Below are 23,472 nucleotides of genomic sequence, written 5' to 3' on the forward strand. Positions count from 1 at the left end.
GCAACATTCCTCCTTGTTCTTAATTTTAATCATGAGTAAAAAGTGTATTTTTTAAACTTTGTTGCAACTAGTAAGATGTGACAAGGTTTCTAGAGAAAAATTTAGCTGAATTGCTCAGTTAAATCGCTCATGAGTTAGTTTAAGCTTTTTCCTTTGAGAACCTAAAACTTCCTCCTCTTTGCTTTTGATTTTTGAATGCTATTTCGTAAGTGGAGAGAAGCTTTCTTTTTCAAAGACCTCTTCATTCACAATTCATCTTTACAGTCTATTTCTGCCATGGGCACTTGCCCTTTTTTTGGCCATGGTGTAGTCTGGGTAAATTTATATAGTTTAGCATCAAGAGTATTTTACGCAGAAATGCTGCTGAATAGTCATCTGAATAGTTGTACAATATGATTCTGCAATCCGATTTTAGCAAAAATGTAGACTAAGTAAAGCTGTATGTCGGTTAATGCCTAGGTCATAGTGACACTGCTTGATTTAGGATGACCGTTAATCAGTAGCTTTGTTGTGTAGGCCTGGTTACTTTTTATAAACGATGCGTGCTTTGCTAACGACTGTACCCTTGAAGAGGAACTAAAGACTGATAAAAAGGAAACATCCTGCCCCAAAAGACGTGGAAAGCTGGATGATTGCCAAAGCAGCATGAACTAGGGGAAAAGTAAAGGCGTCAGGGGGAGATTGCTACCACCAACTCAATTCAAGACCTAAAAGACTTGCCTCATCAAACCTGTAAGGAGCATGCGTACCAATTTACATAGCAAGCAAGACTAATTTAAATATAACTAGCCAACAACAGAAGGGATGGTGATTACTAACCAATGACCGTAAATTCAGGCAATTTTTTCCTAATCATGTAACAGAATAAATACATGATAGTTCTTTGGTGTGGTGTGCTAGCTTTGTGGAACTATCACCTAGCACCCATCTCTGCGCAGACATGAATTTAATAAATATCTCTTCTCTGTGTGCGAGACTGGCTTATTGCACACCGGGTACCGAACTCTGCTTTTGGGACAACAACGGTACATCTGAATTTCCTACTTCACCTGTGCCTTCATACTCTTTGGCGATCTTACTTTTGGTCATCTTCCACATGCATGAAAACATCACAAATGTAAAGAGCACGCTCCTACTAACAAGTGTAGTTTATCCCTCTTCTAAGCAGCAACGATAATGTGTCTTTAACAAGGCAAACGCGTAATTTGTGGTGATTTTCAGCTGCGATTTTTGTGTTATTTTAAGCATATAAAACCACATCAACCCATCTAATCCACGTATAATGTTCTGACAGCTTTCCTTGCTGTCATCTCTCCAGATATCCCCTACACAACGGCCCAGCGCATCCTTGTCAAGGGTGGCCCACGAAGAGCCTAGGCGAGGGCCTTTCCTTCTGGGTGTTTCATGACGGGGCACCAGCTCTCGCTGCCCAGTGCCATTGACGGCCACGGGACCGCGCACAGCCTCGGACGGAGGGAAGCACAAAACCATTGAAGGGTAACGATGGGCCGTGCGGCCAGGCAGGACCTCTGGCCCTGCCATGGGGCCAAGGCCCACCGGGGCCGCACAGCGGGGCCGGCCGGCGGGAGGCCCTCGGCCGGCGGGAGGCCGCGGCGGCCCCGGGGAAGGGGTGCGGGAGGCCTGAGCCCTCCCGCCGGGTGGCCCGGCATAGCGCTTCCCCCCCGCCCCCATCCCAGCAGGAGGAGGAGGAGGAGGAGGAGGAGGAGGAGGAGGAAGGCAGCGGGGGCTGCCCGTGCCGCCGCCTCGCGGGGCCGCCGCCCGTCGCGCCTGCGGGGCGGTGGCGCCCCACCCCTCCCCCCACCCGAGCACTCCCCCGCCCTGGGCCTCGTCGGCCGCCGTCCGTCTCTCCAGGTGAACGCGTATCCCTCCGCCGCGGCCGCCCCCACCGTCGGGCTCGCAGCCCTACAGTCCCCGGATGGAAACTGTTATGGCCGCCAACAGCGACTCGCCGGGCTATGGAGAGCGGCGAGGTAACTCCGCGAGGGGCGCCGGCCGGGGAAGGGGGGGGGGAGGTGTCCCCGCGCGGTGCGGGAGGGCGCGGTCCGGCGCGGGCTGCGGCGGAGAGAGGCGGGCAGGCGGCGCGACACCGCGGCAGGGCAGGAGGCCGCCCGGTGGTACGGCTGAGCCGTTAAGTAGTGCGCGCCCCCCACCCCCTCCGGCCCGCGGGGCTGCCGGGGCTGGCGGCGGGGCGGCCGGGGCCCGCGGGCAGCGGCCCGGTCCGCGGCGGGGAGCGGGCGAGAATGCCTCGTGGCTGGCGTCGGACCCGCTTTTGGCGCCGTATCCCTCCGCCGGGCTACGCGAGGTCGGGCGAGGCGGTGCGGGCGGCGCGGCGCCCCCCCCTCCCCCGGGGCCGTGCGGTCGCCCCGGCCCGGCGGGGCGGGGGCGGCGCTGCCCGGTGGGGCTGCCCGGGGAGCCGGGTGGGTCCCGCGGAGGAGCTGAGGAGGGGGAGGCGCGCCCCGCTCGCCCCCCCCTCGCCCCCACCCCGATTTCGGGGAGCGTCCGGCGCTGCCGCCGCGGCCGGGTGGAGCTCGCGGCGCGGCCCGGCCCGGCCCTGGGGCGGCGACGGCAGCCCCGGGGGCTCCCCCGCCCGTCCGGCGTCACCGACCGCTTCGTGTTTTGGTCCCTGCTCCTGCTGCCTCCTCGTCCCGGGGACGGGAGGGGGACAGCCCCGCGCCCTGGCCCTGCTCCTCGCCCTGTGGGACCGCCGCTCGTTGACGGCGGGGCCGGCGGCCCCCGGCGGGGAGGCGGACGGGGGGCGTCCCCCCGACATCGCAGGAGCGGGCTGAGGAAGCGGCTGTCCGCAGGTACGTTAGCGGTGGCCGTGTTGTCGCTGGAGCGTTCAGCTGCTGTTCTCGTAAATGGCAAGTTTGCTGCGGAGCATGGGTGTCTGCGTTTGTGTTTGTCAGCTTGGGGAGTGATTTAGTAATGTTGTTTTATATTTTGTTTTTACAAAAGCAGCCTTTTGCTGTGTCAGGTAGATTGTATCTGACCGCCAGAAGCTCTAGCTCTATGGGTTCCTGAAGATCTAGCTCTCTTAAGTTCCTGCATGTGCCTGGATCTTTGTAGAGACGAAGGCACTACTCTGAATTTGCAGACATACGTAGGATGGGACCAAGCGTGGAAAATACAGCAGCATGGGGTTGTTTTTTAGTAACATCTAAATGACTGTAAACAATTTTTAAAGAAATCTTGAAAATACTACCTGCCTGGAAATGTACTTTGCATTTATGGTTACTTGTTCTAAATGGAAAAACTGTAAAAGGTACCTAATTTAGGAGTGTCTTACTCCTGTTTGTCATTTATCACTAGATTAAAGCATATAGCCAAAACTTTTTTTTTTCTCCATGCGTACTTTTTGTAAACAAAATACTGACATATTGGATCATTTTTAGGGGAAGAAAATTGAGACTTAGAGCCTCAAGTGGTTACTTATGCTTGTGCCTAGTGTAGTGTTTTGTGTTTTTCTTTTTTTTTTTTTTTTTTTTTTAATGGGAGTTAACTGTGGTGTATGCTTAGGTATTTTCAGGGTTTGTATTCATTATATCTGCTTTATAATCTACTTAATTGTTTCAAATATTATGAATGTAACATTCCACTTCCCTTCCAGACTTTTGCAAAATTTCTAGAAAATTATAATTAGGTCTTTGCTGTAGAATTTATTAAAATTTTTACTTAACAAAAGATAAGCATCTTTTGAGTTCAAGTTAAAATTTGATGGACTGAGGTACCGGTTACTTCTTTATGCCTTGTTTTTAAGTTATCATATGTTTATGGTTACCAGTTACACATGCCTGAGATGTAGTGACAAAGCTAAGGTTAAAATAGGCCTTGTTAGGAGGAGTTTGCTAGTGATTTTTAATCCCACTTGTTAATTTAGAATTTGCATTGTATTTGATGGTGTTATTTGGGAGAGAGTTACAATTTTTCTGTCTTAAATGTGTTAAAAATACGTATAATGTAAAATTGTGAAGGATTTGTGCTTTTCAGCTTATTCCTTCAGTTACAGCTTGCATTTACACCTTTTAAAATACCTTTTCTTTTGTTTCCAGACCTTTTTGCAGTATTCCTCCTGACTGTGGCCTTTTCTGAGTCTTACATATTTACCTCTTCTATGTGTGTGGAAAAACGTTGAAAAGGCTGTTGAAGAATTGAACTCAAGTCTTTTCTTCATGTGTAAGTCTGACTTCTTGTTTGGTAATGTACATTTAAAGATCCTTGGAATTTTTTTTTTTTGTTACTAGTTGGCTGTTTCTAGTAAATATTTTTATTTGTCGTTCTGCAGGTGCTTGTCAATAGTACATGCTACCCAATAATAACAAGGTTAAATTGTAATTTGTGTGGTTAATTAGTTAAAGGAGATTTCAAATCAGGTTTGCATATCCCCAACTGAGACTCTTTGCCAAACATAAATGTTTTATCCAGTTAGCAAAATGTTGCCCAACTGAGGACAATGTTGGCCCCATGTTAAAAGTCTGAGGCTTGTTCCCTGCAGCATAGTTTACCCACTTTGGATTTTTATAGTGTTGATTGCATACATATTTCAGCTGTTAGTATTTGACAGTGTAACATTTGAATCTGAATGATAGGCAGCTACCATCAGGATGATGTATTGCATCATGCAACCTGTGATCGTTATGTGTTGCATCTGTGTATTAATAAAGTTCTTCAAGCTAACAAGTCCAAGTCATTTTTAGTTACTTCTTCTTTATGTGGGAGTTCAGCTTGCTCCTGTTCAAATAAGGGATTTGAGCCATGGACAAGAGAAAGTGTTATAATACGGTACTCTCTTGGTGAAAATGGAGTGTAATGTAGGTGAGTTGTTCTCTTCTGAAGGCTCAAAGTGGAGTAATATCCCTTGTATTAATCTTCTCTGTGGAAGATGGGAAATGTATCATTGAGTTTAAAAATAAAAATCCTGTACCTAAAGTGTTTTAGTTTGGAAAGACTCCCAAGGAGGGAGTGTGTGTGCCCATGTCTGTGATATGTAGGTTTTTTTGGTTTATTTGAATGTCAAATGTATAGTTGAAATCTTCCAGGTGTCATAGCTGAAGAACACAGTTAATTGAATTTATTTGATATTGGAGTCTGTATAAAATGTCAAAGTCTGTTTTGCTTATTATTGTCAAGAATTGTGCAGAAATGCTAATATCTTTTCCAAAGGAATGCAATAAAGCATATGCTTTAAAAAAAAAAAAAAAAGCTTTTCTTGCTATGTGATACCGAACATTGCCTTGAAAATTTTTCAGTCTCCATTTTCTTTGTCAGGAATTTACATGTGTGATGCTAGATACTTCCTTCTCACAGGACTATAGGAAAATATTTGCAAGACAGTGGTGATGCTTATGATGGCCTGGAGCTCTAGAAGCAGTTCTTGAACTTCATCACAATGAGGGAGGGGATGTGATCATTCTTCCAGTTTGAATGTGAATAAAGAGGATGATGTAATGAGTTCCAAGTCTGTTGCTTCAGGGTGGGCAGGAGAACAGTGGAGAGAGCTGCTGATCAGATTTCAGCTAACACTTCACTAACTTTTGCTAGTAAAGAAGAAAGTGATGCTGTGACTTCTACTACAGAAAAGTTTTTAGTAAAAAGTGTTATAGAGTAGTGAAGAAACAGTTCTTCATTTTCAGTTTCACTTTTTGAAATTCAAGTTATTTTCGCTGCTATTCCATTTCTGTTGATTTTATGCTGACATATGGGAGTGTTGTTTCAGCATACACTTGAGCTGCTATAAATTGTCAGTGCAGTCTGTTATAGAAACACTGATATTAAGTCTGTAGCAAGACAATGATGCTGACCATACCTGTTTCAGCCTCTTAATCCATAGAGGAGTACTGTTGTCAGTCATGCACTTGCTCTGAAAAGATTAACCTATGCCCAGGAACATATGGCGAGGAAACGGAGGTAACATTATATTTGTTGACTACTTCAGACTTGTGTGATACTGAAGGTAGGCATGTGAAAAATTCATTGTAGAGGAGTGTGGTGGTTTTTTTGGTGTTGATAAGGGTAATGTCTCCATTAGTGAAGTATATCTTTTGTCAGACTTCGATTTTTTTTTTCTTTTCTTTTTAAGAACAATAGTTAGCTACCAATAGAGTAGCAGACTTGAGTAACAAAAGTATCAACTCCTGCTGAATTTGACTTGTTTTTAGTACTTCAGCTAGGTTCAGCTAGTGATCCATGTCACAGAGGAGCTACTGTGTTTATATTTGCTTGAAATCCTGAATAATAAATGCTAGCTTCATCTTACAAAAGCAGCTCTTGGGATTTCTCATGCTTACAGACTGTCCTGGTGGGAGAAAACCAAAATTTGATGGCATGGAATTTCAATGTTTTTATTTTTCAGTACGTGTTGTTCTTTAAAGTTTTTTTTTTTTTTCAAGAATTATGTACATTTTGTGGGGAAAAAAACCCCAAACAGCAAACCACCAACCCCCCCAACACAACACAACCAAACAAGAAAAGCTTACAGTATAATGTCTAATTTTTTTTCCTCATCTTTTTTCTCTCAAATGCTATTATAAAAATCAACAACTTCCAAGACTGGCATTTATTTATTAATGAATTTTAATGGGTGTCCTAATTGCATTAGTTTAAAAAGTAATATTTACTTTGTTTTCTAATTTCAGGAGAATAAAATGGGGAAGTTCTAGAACCTTGAGAATAACTCGGTGCAGTAGTCTTGTTTGCTGCAGGAACTAAGACTAATCTCAAGAATTCACTTAAAGAAAAGGAAAACCTAAAATCATGCCATCTGAAAAGGAACAGGTTTTTTCTGATAAAAAGCAAATTAATTTGTTAAAACACAATGCTGCAAAGAATTTTTCTACAGATACTACTTTGGCAAAAGCACTGGTGAATGATCCTTTAAGTATGATGACTCAACCAGCAATTTTAGATGTCAATGTCTTGTACGAACTAAAAAATGTGAAAATTGATTTACCCAAGGTGAACATTCCAAATGAAGTATTAATGAAACATGAAGTTGATAGATTTAGAAAACTCTTTCAGTGTAAACAGCAAACTGCAAGGAAGTCCTTAAGTCTAGAGAAAATAAACAGAAGCAATCCCAATTGTTCAGAGGGAAGCCACTTGCAAAATAAACCAGAAGTGCAATTTGAAGAAGGGTTGAAAACTACAGCAAAGATACTGAATTTCACTTGTACCAAGTGCAAAGATAACATTAGATACAGCCCAAATGATCTACAGAAACATTTTCAGCTGTTACACTATGGCGAGTTGCCTTTGTATCCTTGTGAGATGTGTAACTTCTCGGCTAATGACTTTCAGTCATTTAAACAGCATAGACGCACCCATCGTAGCACTTTAGTAAAATGTGAGCTCTGTAATGATGAACATATGTATACTTTGTTGGATTTGACAAAACACTTCACATCAAAGCATTGTATAAATGGTCACTTTCAATGTGAAAAATGTGGGTTTTCTACCCAGGATGTGGGCACATTTGTTCAGCACATTCATAGACATAATGAGGTTCCATACAAATGTGGAAAATGCCATCACGTAAGCTTTACAAAAGAGGAGTTCCAGAAACATATTCTTGTTCATACCAGTATGTTTCCTTTTGGTTGTCATTACTGCAGTTACAGCACACCACGGAAAGATTATCTTTTAAAACATATCATAGCTTTGCATAGAGACCACTTATATGCAAAAGAAAAACTGGAAAAGGAGAAATGTGAAAAAAGTATAGTGAAGACTCCAGCAGGACTGAAGCTTGTGTTAAGAAGGTATAAAATGGGAGCATCGAAGAAAGCTCTCTGGAGACGGAAAAAAATAAGCAGTGGAAGTGACAAAACTGGAGAAAAAAATGCACAAGTGCTAAGAAGTGTGAATAAGATGCAAACAAAAGCTGAGGACCTGAACCAGTGTATGAAAGATGTGGAAGCAAATGAAGAAACAGATCAAGTTATATATACAGAAAAGCATAATTTCATGGGTGGAATGCTCTCTGCTACTACTGCACAATACAATAAAGCAGATGATGGAACAAGTTATGGCCTGGGATTATTGAAAAATGCTGTTCATGGGCCAACGGTATTGATGGTCAAAAACAATAAAATATCTGTTCCAGCAAATTACAGTGCTAAATTTATGGGATTTAAAATGGTCGATGGAAAACAACATATTGTGATAAAATTGTTGCCTACAAGTAAGCAAAACATACATTTGTTGGGTCAGAAAGCCGATCCTATTAAAGATGGTTCTACAACTCCTTTGCTACAGACTGCTGATCCCTGTGGCTTCTCTTCAGGTGCTGTACCATGTGTAACTGATCAGTCAACCTTAAAGAACAATTCTGTTCACCCATTAACCTCCCCTCCATTTTCTTGTTCTGCTCCTCATTCAGGAAAAACAAAAGTGGAAAAACAAAATAACTCCTTACTTTATGGTAGGAGCGTTTCTCAAACTGTAGCACCTTCTAATGTAGCTGTAGGAAAAAGTTCGAATTATTTGCCAATGAAGTTGGGCTCAACTGTACCTCCATGTGATGAGGTGACAAAAGTTGGAACTCGAAGTAGTATCTCATGGGGAAGCTATAGTCCTCCAAGTCATCCTCAGGTATTACCACCCACTATTACAAATACGCTTCACTATGACCCTATGAAAATGCCCTTCTTACCTGACCTGAAAATACAAAATGGTGGCCTGAATAATAGTAATGGAACTAATAATCTCTATTATTCAACTTCAGTGGATTCTTCTAATGAAGGGTTGCTGTCTTTCCACAACTATTCCAAAATGGACACTTCCGATAACCCATGTAGCATTTGGATGTCAACAGATGACAGATACAAAGAATTTATATCTAGCAAAACTGTTTCTTTTCAAAACAGTAGGAGAAGTGAATCTGCATCTTCATATTCAGAGTTGATGAAAAGCTTAAAACCAGATAAAGTTATATCGGCCCAATCAAATATTAATAAAACTTATGGACATGTAAACACTAAAAATAACTCTGTGTCTTCTAAAAGCCAATCTAAATGTGTTGTTGGCAGTGAGTGTTTTACAGAGGACCAGCATAATGGTCAGCAGTATTTGGATGCTAACATACATCAAGGCTTTGAGAACGTAGCTGAGAAATTCCACGAAAATGCCTCTGATTGCGTTAACTCAGTCTTAATGCCTAAAATCACATCTGTTTTCTCATTGCAGAGTGAACAAGCAGCTAATTATTTATCACCTGAAATAAACCAGTTACTGCAAGATGTGTTAAAAGTGAAAGCAACTGCTCAGCACGAATCCCACAGCAAGTCAAATAACTGCATAAAACTTCACTCTGACAAGCTGCTTTCTGGTCACGAGACAGGGAATAAAGCTTTTACACATTTAAAAAGCTCTGCAACTGCATGTGGTTTTCAGAGGCCTCCTTCTAATGTAGACTTTCATTTATATAAAAGAGAGTTGAACGCAAGATGTAGCACAAACGAAGGTATACGTTGTAGGAGAGAAAGGCAGACACCCAGGACATCATTTGATTCACAGGGAATAGATAAAGTATCCAGAACTCCGGGTGTTGGTACGTTGCTAAAAACTCATTCAGATGCAATCATAACACAGCAGTTAGTAAAAGATAAACTACTGTCTATAACCCCAAATCCTAGCAGCTTTTCACCAGTTCTTCCGGAACAGAAGAAAACCCTTTTAGTTCAGCCCCCTCCATCAGGATTTTTTGTTCCTTTGCACCTTGCTAACCAGCCCAGACTACAGGTGGTTTCAGGAAAATCTCTTCCATCAACCAGTTCGTCAGATGGGCACGTGACTAAAGGTGTACCTGCATCTTTTGTTTTAAATAAAGGACCTGGAATGATTTTCACTTTTAGCAGGGCAATTGGAACAGTTGCAAATGTCCCTAGTGATAATTCTCAGGTTTTAGGGAGAGTTGCATCTAAAGAATATGGTAAAATAACCATACCAGCTTCAAAAGTGGAGGGGAAAAACGACAGTTTCAGAAGCTTAAGAAGTTCCTGTAATAGCAGAGCATGTAGTACAGCAAATGACTCATTGAATAGCGTGCCATTCAAAGGTCCTCTTGTAATTACAAACTCATCGGAGTCATCCGTGAATGGAATTTCTTCTGTGAAGGTGTTATCAGAGCATCAGGATGCTGTCTTTGGTTCCTTAGAGTCAGTAAACCAACAGGAAACTAAACAGAAACAACATGTTTATGCACTTTTGCCTGATGGACAGCAGGCAGTTTTTCTGAAATGTATGACACCAAACAAGCCTGCAGTTCATAAACATAGTGTTTTTCAGGATAATGCTCATTATCAAAATTGTCAACCAAAGAAAACTGGAGCCATGCAACAAAAGCTTTTGCTGAAAATTAAGACTTCTACTTCAGATACACTGGCTGACACCACTCAGTCAGTAAGCAACTCAGTGCGCTCACTACACTTGGATAACTTGCAGTCCCTTACTCCTGCAATAGCACAGAAACAAACTAATCTTACTTCTAATGATGCCTTAATCTTACCAGGTAAGTTAATGCCAGCAAATGCCTCTTTGGCAAGCTATAATCCAGCATGTTGTGTTCCTTCTGTAGAACCTGTTTATTCTACTAAGTCTGCAGGGACACAGTTGCAAAAAGGTTCTATTGAGAGTATGAAAGTAATAACTGCTAACAACAGGAATAACTTTGGTAGTCAGAAGTCCACATGGAGCACCCAAAACAGAACCACGAAAGTAAAACGTCGTTTAAAACAAACTGGGTCTAAAAGTTCAGAAACTGTGGGTGTGCAAAGAAACAAGAATTTAAAACGGAAAAGTAAGGATAATTGCCCAGAACCTCCAAGAAAGAAAGTAACGTTGCACAGAAAGTGTAAGGAAAAGAATCAAGCTGAAGTTGTTAATGAATCAGGTGGCCCTTACAAACCAAGGGCATCAAAAGAAACCGTGAGGACTTTGAAATTACTTCCTTTTAATTCTAAACAGCTTGTAAAATGCCCTCGGAGAAATCAACCAGTTGTTGTGCTTAACCATCCTGATGCCGATGTTCCAGAAGTTGTAAATGTAATGAAAACCATTGCTAAATTTAAGGGACATGTTCTTAAGGTTTCATTGTCAAAAAGAACTATCGAAGCACTTCTGCAGCCAGCCTTCTGCCATCCTTTCGACATAACTACTGATGATCTTTCTCAGAAGAGGCACAGGACAATAAAACCTATTAGCCCCGTAAAAGAAAGATTTGTCTTAAAATTAACACTGAAAAAGACTAGCAAAAACAATTACCAGATTGTGAAAACTACCTCTGATAATACCTTGAAAGCTAAGTTTAGCTGCTGGTTTTGCGGTAGAATATTTGACAATCAGGATAATTGGGTAGGACATGGACAGAGGCATCTGATGGAGGCTACTCGAGATTGGAATTCATTAACGTAATGATGACCAGTGAAGAAAATAACACTTAAATATCATACAGTACAGTTTTTTAAAAAGAGAATCAATTTAATGAGGATACACAAGTAATTTTGTTTTGTATTTCAGTATTGTAACTGAAGTTTAAAAATGATGCAAAGTGCTTGTGTTTTAAAGCGAAGAGCAGATTCTCTGTTGCCATCAAGTTTGAGATAGATCAAGGAGCTTTATGGTTTAGATAACTTGTAACTAACTGCAAATACAATTCCATAAAAATATATATTATTTTTTGTTACTACTATCATGTCCTATATTTTTATTCAATAGAATGAGTCTTCAGGGCTTTTGTTCTGTACATACTGAAGAAAACCTAAACATGTAAATATTTTTATACTTTTCAATTATTTGGTATAATCCTTGCACAGAAATTACCCCCCCTCCTCATTTTTCAGTTCTGTGCATGCACTACTAAAAGCAATTTTTACAACGTTTTCAACTACACACAGCTGTTATCCTGAGATTTTTGTTATTTTCACTTGTTAGCTCTTGATTTTGTTTTTCAGGGATTGAACACTATTGTTAGCAAGTGCCTAAAAGATGTGAAGCAGTTTACATTATGTCAACTGTGTAACCATAGGCCCATATAGGGCCATTTCCCCAATAGTTTCATTTAAACAAAGCCATATGTGAATGCTTTAAGCTATATTGCTATGCACATGACACTTGTACTATTTCTGTGCAGTTTGTCTACTTTCTTAGTGAAGTATTTTTCATATAAATTAATAAAACATGTTACGATTGTGTTAATACGGTGAGCCTGAGAATGGAATCAGTTGAAAATATACAGTATATATATTCATAATGTATATGATGTTTAAGAATGGTGAACATTCCTAATCTGTATTGACTCTGTCACTATTAAATTTGCTATAACTTGTATTTACAGAATATGACTGTGAGCATTTATAGAAAATATTTCTATTTTTTTTAATAGTATGACTGCCACAAACCCTATAGGAAGGCCAGGATATGGTGAAGTGCAAAGCACCATTTCAGGCCTGTAACTGCATTATAGTTTTTTTCCAGGTGGATGTAATTTGTCCCCATAATGACTAAATAGTATTTTCTACCATTGCTTATTCAGATGGACTGCCTTTTAGGGTACATGGTGTTTGGCAAAACCAAGGCTTGAGTTACTTGTCCGTCATTTTATCCGCCAGTTGGGTAATATTCTTAGGAGCCTGCTTGTTTCCCACTTACAGTTTTAAGGATAACAGTGAAGGGAGGATATGCTTCACATTTCTTAATGTTTATGTGAGGGTATGTAAACAAAAGACTGTATCTTATCCATAGTGACTGAGAGTATACAAATGAAAGTCCCTATTATCCACAGTAATTACTGTGTTTAGAGGCTTTGTCCTCCAGAATGTTAATGAACCTGGAGGCTAGATCCAGTCTTCAGTGGGAGTGCCTTTACCATATGGCACCTTTAGTCTAAGTACTGGAAGATTACATCTTAGGTGTGTAAGTCAGCTTCCCAAAGTATTGATGGAAAGACTGTCAAAATTGAGTGCTGGACTTGGAGAGGACTGGGGCATTTAAGTTTCTGAGGTTTTAGATTGTATGCAAGCCCAGGGGTAGTTCTCTGACTATTTCCATGAGGCAAAAGTGAAGCTTGACTTACTACCAATGAAACAATGGAAGTCTTTCACGGATGTCACAGGGATGTCACCAGTAACAGAATTTGACTTATGTTTTAAAAAGTGTTATAATGAAAATGATTTAAAAAAAAAAATACTTCAGTAGCTAGATATGTTTTTCTTTCTTACTGTGTCTGTTTGCAGAAAGATGCACACTAGCCTTGTAGCTGGTGAGTTATTTATGGGAGTCAACTGAAGTACCCGAGACAGTCAAGGCAGCATAGTTTGGGTGAATTAATATACAGTTGGTGTGTGCTCTGTATCAAAATTGGATCATTTTGTGCTGCACGATGGGCTTGAGCTCTGACATTAATTTGGCTGGGAACTTTGAAGAAGACCAGTGTAGTGGTGAGGAAGTGTGTTGGAAAGAAACAGCATTAGGAAAAGACAAAAATGTGTTAAGCTTTTTTTGACTGAAGGATCTGTTGGCTGCCTGAGCTTGCTCTCCTATAAATCCTGAAACTGAACCCCTGAGTTCTGGACATTGCCATTGCCTCCTTTGGCAGAAATATCTGTGAAGTTTGTTGCTAAAACTGACTCGGTGCTACTTCACCAAGGATGACCAATTTTTGTTAACAGTTACTTAGCTCTGAGGTGGAAGTTCTGCTGTAGAGTTAGGGTTTTTCTCTATATTGATGAATCATGAGAGTGACAACTGTCACTAGAATTTTTTTCCATCCAGCTTGTTTTCCTGTGAATTGGGTAACATTAAACAATACTGTGAAAAAGAACATTGTAAAGCTAGGAAATGTTGAAATAAGCTTGCTTTATACAATCTTAATTCATTGTCATGTGTCACTTTATCCATGGACATCCATCTCATTCAGTGCAGAGAACTGTTGCTATCTCTTGAGCAGTGATTTAATATTTTGTTTCCCCACCCTTAATTATGATGATGTATTATTTACACACATAGCTCAAGTACTGTTCGGAATATATATAATTAATTTTTTTCTTATGAGCTTTCCATAATGCTTTGTTTGAGGTCCTAAGAGTTTGGCACTTCTGCAGATTGGATTTCAAAGTATCTCAAGTGAGACTTCAGTGAAATTAAGATCACAGTTAATGATCATCAGGAGAAAGTTTGGCTTAAGCAGTCTCGCCAGCATTGCAGTGGATGGTGCAGTAGAAGGTGCAGGGACAATATACAGTTCTTCAGTGAAATGCTCAACTGCTTTAACAAGACAAGGCTACCTTTTTACTGTCTGACTCCTGCAATGTTTGTTTGCGCATTTCTCAGCATCTTCAGTGAATGGGAAAGGTATCTTACAAATATCTTACAAACCAGTCTTTCATTACACAGCTATGATTTATCCCTGAAGTATTGTGTCAACCAAGTGAAACACATAAATCCATATGGAAAAATAGTCAATGATCATACATTTAATGCTTGTATTGTAATGGATATATGTGATGTGACAAATTAAGGTTGCACAGGTAACCTGATCTGAAGAGTGTCTTGATTTTGAGTGCTTGAGTTTGCAACCATAACATTTTAAGATAGCCTGTAACATTGTGCATATAGCAAGGTAAGAAGACCTTAACTTGGTTATAGTGTTTTGGACATACAGAAATAGGTGCAAGTGCAGAGTCTGCAAGTGTTTGTACAGTATTTGTGTGTTTGTGTAAAGTGGCCTAAAATCTAGCCCACTGTATATTCTTTGCAAGATGTGTATTCATTGGTAAGTCATGGTTTCTTTTTCTCAGTAATTTTGATGTTTTAACAAAAAAACTTATGTTCAGTATTTGTTCCAGGGCTGTTGTCATGTGAGACATGTTTTTTTAACAACACTTCCTAAGAATCTCTGCCTGCTGCTGGTGGTTTAGATTGAATGAGGAATGTAAAGGAGGAATGTAGTTCTGTAACTTGCATGTCTGAACACTTGGATTTTTGAGAATGCAAGTTCTTACTCCTTTCATGGAACAATGTTGTCAGGAATGATGTGCAGTACTCATTGTACTCTCCTTTCTGTATCAGGTAGGCAGACAACACTTCTGCTCCTTTGTACATTAGTAAATACGATACTTTGTCCTGAGTTCTCAGACAAAAAATTTACTTCATTTTAAAGCCAATATTTTAATTCTACTTTTACATCTTCCTTTGTTTTTTTTCCTAGCTATTCAGTTAATTACATGGAAGAGAAATTAGCTAACAATATCCAAGAAATATGGGGGGAGAGGTGTGTTCCTGTGTCTGTCAGAGGTCAGACTTGACATACCTGCTACCTGGTGGAAAGACCCGACAGCATTAACTAGCAGCAGCTGCTGGCACTGCAACAGTTGTAAGAGAAAAGTTTCAGGTTGATTCAATATATAATCAATAGCATCACGATTTTTAACACAGCATGCTCCATCCTGAGTACTAATTTATTTTATATCCTTGCAAAATGCAAAATTAGCACTCAGGATGGAGCATGCTGTGTTAAAAATCCTGATGCTATTGATTCAGCAGTCAATACAGAATCTAGGAAATGGTCACTTGGTGCAATCCTATACCTGAAACTTGCTCAAACCTTTCTCTTCTCCAGCTAAAACTGTGTTTCAAAATACGTCTACACCACAGTCTGCCTAAGCTATAAAAGATCTGGCTTGGGTAAGGAAAGCAGAGTTACTAGTCTGCTTGCTTTCTTCCTCTATAAAACTGTGAGTATAGTAAAATAGGTGACCATGTACTGGTGGGTTTGTCATCCTGTCCTGTTCTCCCCCCCGCCACCTTATTTTGTGCCTAGGATGTTTACCTCTCAGGATGAGTGGATTATTTTATGGAAGGTGGTGTTGCCTACTACATCCCTGCCTCATTTTTGTTGTCAAAACTGTAAGGTACCCCTGTAATGATGTAGAACGTGACTAAAAAGAAAGGAAGGGTTTGAGGATGAAAGCAGTTGAATCTAGAGCATATTCGTTATTTGTGGATCAGCCACAAAGTTAGGCATAGCGCTGAGGACTTAAGAGCTGAGGGGCAGGAGCAGCAGTGCTTTGAGCATGGAAAGGGCTCACTATTGCTAATTACCTTAAAAACCTGATACTTAGTCTCTCATATGAAAGTCTGTAGGTACACCTGAGTTTCACTTTTTCATGCCTTTTTCCCCCCAATTCTAGAATGATGGTGATACTACACATCTAACTCAGAAAGCAGTATTTGAAGAACCCAGACACTTTTGTGAGGACCCAATATATAAAGGTTAACAAGAAATAGTGTTGTTAAGAACAAAGTTTAAATGCTCTGCAGGACATGAGTGAATAAGGCAAGGACTCTACATGCATGCAAAGAAAGCTAAATATTGAGTGGCTGCTTTTTCACACACTGTTTTCCATTGTGAGTATTGCTTGAAACAGGAACCTTCTAAAGTGATGTTTCGCGTAACTAAATAATATCAGAGTACCCATATGGGAGTAAATTAAGCTTGCAGAGACTAATAACTTTTGTTAATTTTGAGGCCTTGGCAATCTTAATGTTCTAAACATTACACTAGTACTAAGTGTAGTATTAGTATAATACTAATTAATGCCAACTGAACAATATACTAAATGTAGCATTTATGTAGTACTGTGAACAGTCTGTCAGAGGCAGGCTTGTGTGAAGTCTGTATACGTTGTTTCTTAGTTGCAGGTGTCTCATTTGCTTCACATCTGGGGTCTTATCTGTTGCTAGGGAAGAAAATAAGACCTAGCATAGTAGGTAGCTAGGTGCTGAGCATCTTTGTCATGTTAGTAAGCACTTCTTCCTAGAAGACAGGTGCATTACTTGTAGAAGTAATTGATCAAAACCACAAGGAAGTAGTTGCAGAATACAGCTACAACATAGCTCTAAGTGACTTGCTGAGCCTTTGCAAGTCTTGGCTCAATCTTGCCTTAAATGCCTTGCACATAATCCTAGCGAACAGTGCCTAATCTGGAACAAAAAGAACAAAGCAGGTATGTATGGAGTGTCAATTTTGGAAAATAGTTTGAAGATGGAAGAGTTGTCAGGCCAAGTGAAATCAAACACCTTCTAGAACTAATTGACAACTGTTCCTAAAAGTTTTTCATTGGTGCAATTTATACATTCATCAATTTAATTTTCACCACTTTAACCTTTATAGAAATTACTTTGTTCACAATAATACAATAAGTAAACCACTGCTAGAACAGGCTTGAAAAAAGAAAGGTGTGGGTTTTTTTTTTTTTTTTGCATGTGTGTGTCTGTAAACTAATTCTGCAAGAATTGAGTGGGTGGTTGGTTTAGCAATGTGCCTGGGTCACCAATGGTAGGCAATCTGAAGACAAAAGATTTGAGAGCTGTTAAGCCAAATATATACGCTGAAGCTGTAAAAAGTGATAGTTTTTATAACAACAGAACTTGTGAAGAAGCACATATATACATTAAAATATCATTGATAGCAAATTGATGCTTTCTCGCTGGAAGGATGCTAAGAAATGTGATCCAGAATGTCTCCATATGCTGTTGACTTTACAATATTTTTAATTTTATTTGTACATTTGAAAACACAAACAAAAATATTAATGAAACAGAGTAAAGCCAAGGAAAAGGACAATACATGTCCATTAATTTAAAACACTCAAGACAGCTTTATTGCCACTAAACACATGAAGTACAGTCCTAGTTTGAGCTTGTACACAGCAGTACATTAGGTTGAGTTGCTCTAACTTCTGGGGCTGTGCACTTCACAAAGAAATTGCTGAAAGCTGTGATACATGGTAAAGGTAACAAATGGAAAGACTAGATCACTGTGGGTATTATTTTTTTTTTTAAAGTGAAAATGTCCTACAGGAAATCTGTCTTCAAATAGCAGTCAAAGGACCGGGCTGTGGTATGCAGTTCTTCATGTGACTTTGAATACCCGTCTTGTCACAGATGGAAGCCACAGACAAGGGTGTATCTGCTTTGGCTTCTCGTGTTAAATATGAGTGCTTTTCTGATAGAGGTGACATGGGGTTGAACTTGATGAACTGCATCTCTTGCTACTCAGTAGGTGCTCCTAAAGTGTATTTTCTATCATTTTGGATTTTCTTCTTTTAATACCTGATCCACATGTATTGGGATGTTGAAAGAAATGATTAGAAGTCTTCATTTAAGCAGTTTAGTTTGATTAAGAAACTCTTACAATGTGTTTCAGTTTCGTCGAGTCTTTTGTGTTGTTTTGGCTGTCAATTAGAACCAGGGAGGTGTGCTGATGATTCTCTACTATTTCAGCAACACTGTCAAAGCGCTGGATAGAGAAAACAAACATTAATTAGTGCTGGCTTCCTTTAATGCTCTAATATTGTCAGTAATCACTGCATCATCTTTTTCTCTTCTCCCACCAAGGGAGTGGAGCTATGACTCTTAGCAAGGAAGATGCTCTGCCTTTTAGTAAGAGCACTGATCCTGCTCTTTGTCCTGATTCTAGTCATAAACAGATTACATTTTGGACAATAGAAGATACTATGGCCACTAGCTGTCTCATCTTATGGTCCTTTCCATTTGTCATTGCCACCTGCACAAACTGAACCACAGAGGTTCCTACATGGCATATAAACCGATGCCGCTTTTAGTTTACCTTAATATATATACATCAGGCTGCAGACTGTGGCAGTTCTATCCAGAATCTGCTAGGTCTGTTGCTTTTCCTTTTGGTCTTTGGTTAAATACAGATTTTGGACTATCTTTCTCTTTTTCTCCTGAGGTCATTTTTGACCCTTTGTTGTAGGCCAGATGAGTTCCAAGCTATTATTTATTCTGTAACCTCAAAACTGTTGCCTGGGAGGCAGATAATTAGGCTAAGGCAAGCCTACTTTCACATCCTTGAAAAGCCTACTCTGTGCAGTGATAACAGTTTTTATTGGTGTTTGGGTTCCAAGTTTCTGTTTTGCCATCAGAGTAATTATCTGTGTGGTATAATAGCTAGCCAGTGATTTTTGCACTCTAGAAGTAGAGTTTAACATTTTCTTTATGTGAAAATAGGATTAAAAGTACTATCATTCTCATTTTTGATAGAGGTTTTTGTGTGGGTTTTTTTTGTTGTTTTTTTTTTTTTTAATTTTTGTTTGGGGGGTTTGGGGTTGTTTTTTTATTTTTCCTTTTTTTTTTTTTGAGGATGGCTGTCTTCCTTTATGATTTTCCAAGAAAGTTAACTGGAGTCTTAGGTAGAAGGTGAACAGAGGACTATAAACAGCTGGAGAATTTATCTAGCAGCTGCAGCTCTGATCTAATAATTTTTCAAAACAGTTCTATGAGTATGTTTTAAACTTGATCTATGGTTTTAATTACAGTATGCAGGAGCTGATGGTACACTGGTTTCTCTAGCTTGATACATCAGTCGTTATATGCAGTATACTTTTATCTTGATTCGTGAAGAATCCTTTTGGTCATAGTGCAATACATCTTAATCCTTGCTTATTAAAGGTATATAACTGAAAACTGTTAGGAAAAAAAACCCATGTCATCTCACCTCTTCACCACTTTTTTCTCTGCCCAGTGCATACTGTCTTGTTGATTCAATAAATCGTATAGGAATGTTGTATACTCTTCTGTTGTAAAACACAACCAGTGTGTATGGTTGCCGTGAATCCTGTCCAGAACTCTTTCGTATTAGAAAAGATCCATCCTAAAGAGAGAAAAGTAGTAAGCTTATTCAGCTTATTTTTTTCCAACAACTTACTTTGGTTTTAGCTTAACATTTTCATCTATATTAGCATTAAACCCTTTTCTCCCATTAGAAAAACTGTACAGCAGGAGCTGACAAGTAGCATGTATTCCTGCTGTGTAACAGTAGCTTACAAAGGTGACATTTAAGAGTCACCTTTGCTGCTGTCTTGTTCTCTCTCAACCAGAGAAAGAAAGAATAAACACACAGCGGCAGCAGTCTGTTGGGGTCCACAGATTATTAGGAAATGAAGTTACCATCAGTGGCAGTAGGTAGGCAAGAAGGCAGTGAGAGGTGGAGATACTGTTTCTCCAGAGCTGCAAAAAGCACTCTGATAAAGACGAGCACCTAGAGCTACTGTAGCCCAGTGCTTACTAGTTAGCAGTAGCCTACACTGGTGATAACCCCAGTGCTCTGCCCCTTTAGCCTACTTTGTGGAGTTAGGCAAGAGTAGAAATTTATTTGATGCTGAGGACGCAACTCTACGTGTTACTGTTCCCTTCTGTGACACTAGCTTTCATACACAGAATAGCTGAGAGAACTCAAATTCTCTAAACACCTAAATGCATATCAAAATGCTTAGCAGCATCAGCAGCTGTTTTTACATGAGCCATTGGACAGCGGTGGAGGTAATTTAAAAGTCATGGGGCTTTGCCTTCCATTTTAATGGATGCGTGTGAGCTATCAGATCTTCCTCTCTAATCTGTAATAGCTTTCTCTGCAGTGCACCAGGCTTTGAGTTATACTAATGCAACTTTGTCTTGGTGTGGAAACCATAGTTAAATAGTTTCACCACAATAACTTCATGTTTGACAGTATTTGCATGGCACAGTATTGTGACCTGTTCAGAATACAACTGATATTCTTAGAATATTTCTGATTGTCTTTTGATTTTTTTATTTGAAGTTTTTTCTTAAATTAGACATTGTTTACAAGTGTCCTACCTTGTTTGATCGGTACAATGCATCTTCTGCTGTTTTCCTATCACAGGTAGCAGCGTACCATGCTTTACTATAAACACCAGCATCCTAGAAAGAAAGAAACAGTGTTTCACCTGTAAAATAATAATGATAAAGAATATGGCCTATAGGGGAGTTACTACTAAATAATGACAGCTGCGAGGAACTCAAATGCAGAACACTTTAGAAAACACAGAATTTAGAAAATTCTTTGCCAGGAGCTCACAAATTTGTTGGATAGAGGAAGGACAAAGAAAAACTAGTGTGGCAAAACAGTGGTAACAGATGTGTGATAGAAGGCTGATACATGACAGAAGAAAGAAAGAAAAATACCCTGAGGAAAGTAGTCAGGTTCAACTGGATGATAGTTTTGTATTTTTAAAGCAGGAAGCTATTCTAGTAGTTTAAAGAGGGTATCCAAGAAATGTTGAGGAATAAAATTGACCATTAACAATTTAAATGCTGCTCAGCTGTGGGCTAGCCAATTAAATGTCCAGATTTGGTAGGCACCTAAGCTTTGGGAATGAAGTTTCCCCATATACTTAATGCTTAATACTTATTTGCGAATGTCCTGGTTTTAGCTGGGATAGAGTTAACTGTCTTCCTAGTAGCTGGTACAGTGCTATGTTTTGAGTCTGAATATATCCTTACATTTGAAACAGTGCTCTTATCTAAAAGGCATAAACCCATGTTTACTGTGGAAAAGAATTACATCTGTGACAGAATGCAAGAGCAGCTTATATCTCTTGGGTGCCTCATTTCTGTATGTTATCCCCTGTGAACACCTCACAGAGATCATCCTTCCTCCCTCCATTCTGTTAAATGCTTGGCAGTGTTCTGTACAGTAAATGAGCTTAACCTGTTCTTCCAGTGGAAAACATGGGACAAAGGACTTCATGAATGGTGGCACAGGTGCAGACCTGAAGATACAAGGTAGAAAGATTGGCACCCTAAAGATAGGTGAATTCTGTTTTAGAAGATAAAAGCTCTCATAGCAAAGGAGGTGCAAAGATAAAAAGATGTGAGGAGGTGATGGCAGTTGGGAGTGAGTGGTACAAGTTTATAATTTGAGTAAGAAGTGGTAGAAAACTGTAGTAAGATGATGCAGGATTGAGTGTACATTTGGGAACAGGAGTGGAGTTTAGGGGAAAGGTATGCGGGATTTTAGAGAAGTATGAAAAGAAATGATACTCAAGAGAAGGCCAGTATCGGGGATTAGAAGCAACATGAAACCTATGTATTATCAGTCTTCAATAGCTAGAAGATTAACTAGTAGGTTATAAAACCAGCCATCATAAAAAGTGAGCTCTTATTGAGGAGGTTGATGCAAAAGCTAACTCAATTGAGTGGGAAGGCTACAGAAATAGTGCTGAGAGTATTTCCTAAGGAATACTTGCTGGGTATTAACATTCCTAGATATATGAACCGTTTTGCTCCAACTTTATAGTAACAAGCTTACTGATAAAATTCATTTTCACACAAGCCTTGTCACCTCCGTACAAAACAGATTAAAGATGAAGGTGCACATTATGGCTGAGCTGGTCTAGCTGGCTTATTGCAGCCAAAAAGGGAATGTCTTGCCTTTTATCTTGTGCTCATTTCGTTGCTCCTCTGATCCCACAGTGAGATAATTCACTTCATTGATCTCGCAGAAAAAAATCTGTTACCTTTTTTGTTTTGTCTTGTGTTTGACTGCCAGGTTGGTTTTCAGTCAGTTTAATGAGTTGGCTCAGCCCACCGCAGGATCAGAGAAACAGCAGAGAAGCCTGTGGCTGGGAGGGGAGTTGACAGTGAGGAGAAAGCAGAGCCTCCATTTTGGGGGCCTTGCACTAAATTCTTAGATTGGCTCAAGCCATAACATATAACCTGACCTCCAAAGTTCTTCCATGTATTCCTCCAGTCACTCTATTCATTGGAAAAAGATAGGATGAGAGGAATTGCAAGTATGCAAGGTACTCTGCCACTTAGAGAATGAGTCTAGTAAACCAATCTTTGTTCAACAGAACAACTAATCAACTGCGCCCAGACTGTTCTTCTAGCATTATCTGTGGCCTATAATCTGGAAGCAGAGAGCTGCTGCCAAAGTTTGGATGGGAACCAAACAAATAATGAACCTTGTAAGCATGAATCATGTCTGCAAGCACCTGTATTGTGCAGGATGCTACAGCAAATGATACCACTGTACATAAATAGTGGGAAAACAACACTAACTTTTTTCTTTTTTTTTTTAATACAAAATGGATGTTTTATTAAGCTCTGGTTTTGCCCATGGCTATTACATAAAAGCTACAAATGTAATTGCTACAAGCTGTTTATTTAGTGTCTGCTGGATTGTTTATTTGAAAGCAATAAATTTTTATTTTTATAATAAATATCCAGTATGACATACTGTTAAAATTTTTCCAGAACTTCTAAGTCCTTTATGTTCTTCACTGTTGTATTATCTTTGTCATGTCAGGCTTTAGAACATTTAATGTTATTGGCTCCGCATAATAGAGCCTTTGTTTTGCACTCAACAGAACTATTTTTACCTTGTTTGTGACTACTGGGCTAGTAAGAATGGCTTTCTGCATTTTGCAGTCTCCCTTCATCCAAAATGAGAGTAAGGAGAATAGCACTGAAATGAAAATAACTTTGCATTTGCTTACATTATTCAAAACTTAATGTTGCAACAGAATACAAAAAAAAAATTGGTCATAAACCTGACAGCATTAACTCTAATGAGAAGAGGTCTGTTTAAAAGTAACAGAAAGGAGTAGGACTTGAGAGAGACTAAAACACATA

The 23,472-nt window shown here is 39.8% G+C and overlaps 2 protein-coding genes across 9 annotated transcripts in view; one reads left to right on the forward strand and one right to left on the reverse strand.

The window, feature by feature from the left end:
* The first annotated feature begins 1,802 nt into the window (after positions 1 to 1,802).
* On the forward strand, positions 1,803 to 14,852 carry ZNF518A (zinc finger protein 518A). 3 transcript variants are annotated; one of them, XM_049809872.1, is made up of 4 exons: positions 1,803 to 1,991; positions 4,071 to 4,194; positions 6,654 to 8,607; positions 9,202 to 14,852. In XM_049809872.1, exons 3-4 carry the CDS (start codon positions 6,772 to 6,774, stop codon positions 11,425 to 11,427), a joined length of 4,062 nt encoding a protein of 1,353 aa, XP_049665829.1. In that variant the 5' UTR covers positions 1,803 to 1,991; positions 4,071 to 4,194; positions 6,654 to 6,771; the 3' UTR covers positions 11,428 to 14,852. The 3 variants fall into 3 exon arrangements, with proteins under 3 accessions (XP_049665829.1, XP_049665827.1, XP_049665828.1); XM_049809870.1 differs by having other exon boundaries at positions 6,654 to 14,852; XM_049809871.1 differs by lacking the exon at positions 1,803 to 1,991 and adding an exon at positions 2,419 to 2,825 and having other exon boundaries at positions 6,654 to 14,852.
* A 2,342-nt stretch (positions 14,853 to 17,194) lies between these two features.
* Positions 17,195 to 23,472, reverse strand: part of BLNK (B cell linker) — a 103,019-nt gene continuing 96,741 nt past the window's right edge. For 2 of the 6 annotated variants that reach the window (XM_049809877.1, XM_049809878.1), the window contains 3 exons: positions 20,674 to 20,757; positions 19,535 to 19,690; positions 17,198 to 18,313 (listed from right to left, as the gene is read on the reverse strand). In XM_049809877.1, the coding sequence (XP_049665834.1) occupies positions 18,194 to 18,313; positions 19,535 to 19,690; positions 20,674 to 20,757 (360 nt within the window). In that variant the 3' untranslated portion in view covers positions 17,198 to 18,193. Of the gene's footprint in view, positions 18,314 to 19,534; positions 19,691 to 20,673; positions 23,306 to 23,472 lie in introns of those variants that run through there. The other 4 variants (XM_049809873.1, XM_049809875.1, XM_049809876.1 and 1 more) reach the window with 4 other exon arrangements.

The sequence above is a fragment of the Accipiter gentilis genome, chromosome 9 (genome assembly GCF_929443795.1).
Source record: "Accipiter gentilis chromosome 9, bAccGen1.1, whole genome shotgun sequence".
NCBI classification, from domain to species: domain Eukaryota; kingdom Metazoa; phylum Chordata; class Aves; order Accipitriformes; family Accipitridae; genus Astur; species Astur gentilis.

Coding starts and splice junctions, on each gene's coding strand:
- ZNF518A (XM_049809870.1), top strand. CDS start 6,772: ATGCCATCTGAAAAGGAACAGGTTTTTTCTGATAAAAAGCAAATTAAT.